This window comes from Frankliniella occidentalis, unplaced genomic scaffold (genome assembly GCF_000697945.3).
Source record: "Frankliniella occidentalis isolate FOCC.00 unplaced genomic scaffold, Focc_3.1 Scaffold2347, whole genome shotgun sequence".
NCBI lineage: Eukaryota > Metazoa > Arthropoda > Insecta > Thysanoptera > Thripidae > Frankliniella > Frankliniella occidentalis.
Window position 1 is genome coordinate 1 of NW_026269432.1, and position 2403 is coordinate 2403.

General features: G+C 65.5%; 1 protein-coding gene across 1 annotated transcript; it reads left to right on the forward strand.

Annotated features, from left to right (window-relative positions):
* The first annotated feature begins 993 nt into the window (after nt 1–993).
* Nucleotides 994–2397, forward strand: LOC113212186 (sclerostin domain-containing protein 1-like). Its single transcript, XM_052276271.1, has 2 exons — nt 994–1169; nt 1479–2397. The coding sequence occupies exons 1-2, from the start codon at nt 1152–1154 to the stop codon at nt 1659–1661; spliced, it is 201 nt and encodes a 66-aa protein (XP_052132231.1). The 5' UTR covers nt 994–1151; the 3' UTR covers nt 1662–2397.
* Nucleotides 2398–2403: the final 6 nt, after the last annotated feature.

The window sequence follows — 2403 nt, forward strand, 5'->3', positions numbered from 1 at the left end:
CCCCGCCCCGCCCCGCCACGCCACGCCCGGACCCCACACCTCGCGCCGTGGGCTCGGCTGGCCATGTGCAGCCACTCCGTGGCAGTGACCGTGGTGGTCGTGGAGTGGCGCGGTGCGGAGCGGGGTGGTCCGTTGATGTGTTCCTGGCCGTCGTCGTTACAGTACAAGGTTGCGGCTTGTGCGTGCGCCCGAGCGCGCGTTAGTGTGTGTGTGTGTGTGTGTGTGCGTGTCGTTTTTCTGCGTGCGGCTGTTGTGTGCCGTACGCGCCTCTGGTACGAGCCGAGGGGAGGACCTCCTGCGCAGCGCGCAGCGGTCGTCCACCAGACGGTCTTCCAGACGGTGGTCCAGTCCAGTTCAGAGGCCTTCCAGACCGGCTGCTGCGGCTGCACGGGACCGCCGCACGTCCAGGCGGATTAAGTCACCTCGGTCAACATGCGGGGTACGTCGCGGCGCCTCGCACGGAGCAAGGCTCTCGCTGCCGTCGAGGAAAGGGGAAAAGGGGGGGGGGCGACTAATGATGTCGTTGGAATCCGAGGCATCCCCGGACCGGGGGCGATGAGATGAGACCAGAGGAACGGATGTCATCGGTAATCGATTGCCGGCGTCGAGACAAAAGTTTAAATTATCGCCACAAGACGCGCAGTCGTGCTGGGACCAGAGGGGACCCCCGCCTTTCCTCCTCGTTTTCCCGCTTCCCCTCCCGACACAAAGTTGTTGGGGGAGACGCTCGTAAAGAGCCCCCTCTGGCTCTCGCAATAAAGCATGCGTGCGCCACACGCCGCCAAGGAGGGGGAGAAGAAGGATATCCCCGCCCATGTCACGCCCTGACACGCCGCGCCACGCCGCGCCCCGACACGCCGCCGCACCACGGCCTCAAACTGCTTGACAATGCCCGGGCTGGGCTCGGGGGCACACACGGGGAGGGAGGCCAGGCCGCGGCGGCGACAACCGTTTCTGCTGCGAACGACGTGCACTAAAATCGTCACCCCGAATAACGACTGTTTTCACTCGTGCCCATCCCCGCTCTGTTTGTCCTTCCAGAGGAGGCGTGGCCGGGGTCCTGCCGGCTCCGCTCCAAGCGCTACGTCTCGGACGGGCTGTGCGTCTCCACGCGCCCCGTCAACGAGGTGGTGTGCGCCGTCAGCTGCGTCATGAACGCCTGGTCCAAGGTGAGTGGTGGTGGTGGTGGTGGTGCCACAGAAATGGGCAAAAACCCGTTGGTACTGTGCGCTACTGTAAGTTTGGCCTGCCTCGTCAGCCTGTCAGCCCGTGGGTAGGCCACCCCGCCGAGCAGGACTGTCTGGCGGGGCTACTTGTTGCCTACGCCGCCAGGCGCTCGACCCGCACCGGCGGCTGATTCCGCACCTCGGTTGCTGGAGATCCGACGACCGAGTTGCGGAATCACCCTGCTGCTGGACACGTGGGGGTCGTGTTTTGGTATTAAACTACTGAGTTCGCGTTCGCTCCGCCTTTTGCAGCAGTCGGGCACCCGGCCGCTGCCCTGGCGCTGCACGGACAGCGGCTGGAAGCGGCAGCGGGTCAAGCTGCTGTGTCCGGACGGCTCGACGCGCTCCTACCGCATCCGCGTCGTGCAGACCTGCCGCTGCGTGCCGCGCGCCCGCGCCACCGCCACCACCCTGGCCAACCAGCTGGAGCAGTGACGACCCGCAGGGTGGCCTTCGCGGCCGCGACCACGCAGCTCCGCGACCATGAGCAGCGCCGGGAGGGTGTCCTCGCGGTGAGGGCAGATCCAAGGACGGCGGCGTCCTGGCGTCCTTGCAACTGCGGGCGACCGACACCACACCACAAGGACCAGCACCGGCAGCGCGTCCCTGCCATCTTGGCGCCCCCGTCCCCCCGTCATCCCCCGTCCCCTCCCCCCAGGTTGTTCCCTCCTATTCTTACACCGGGGCCCGCGCGGTCCGCTCCGATCGGGCTCATCGGGGCCCACTGGACCGCGACGGGCCGCGCCGAGACTGACTTTTGTAAGACTGCGCCCGGCCCGACCCGCGACCAGCTCCTCTTACCGCCACGGGGGCCCGCCGGCCGGCCGGCCCGGCTGTGGCTGCGAGCTCGGTCAAGGGCTCCGCGAAGAAGGCGGGGGCGGAATTAGTAGCCGGTCAACCATACCCCGCCCCGCGTTAAGTACCGTACCGACACCGACTCACTGCGGCTTCCTCTTTTTGTGACGTTTCGGTGGATGCTCTGCGGCGGGTGCCAGGTCCCATCCCGTGCCATCCTCGACATCAGCCTCCTGCCGAGCGACTCAGGTCCCTACCTTCGTTGTGCACGCGCCCGAACGGGAGGATCACCGACAGTTAGAGTGTACCATATTTTTTCCATTTTTCTAAAATTTCAATGCTAGCTTTTGTATGTGAAGAAAAATATGGGAAAATTGAAAAA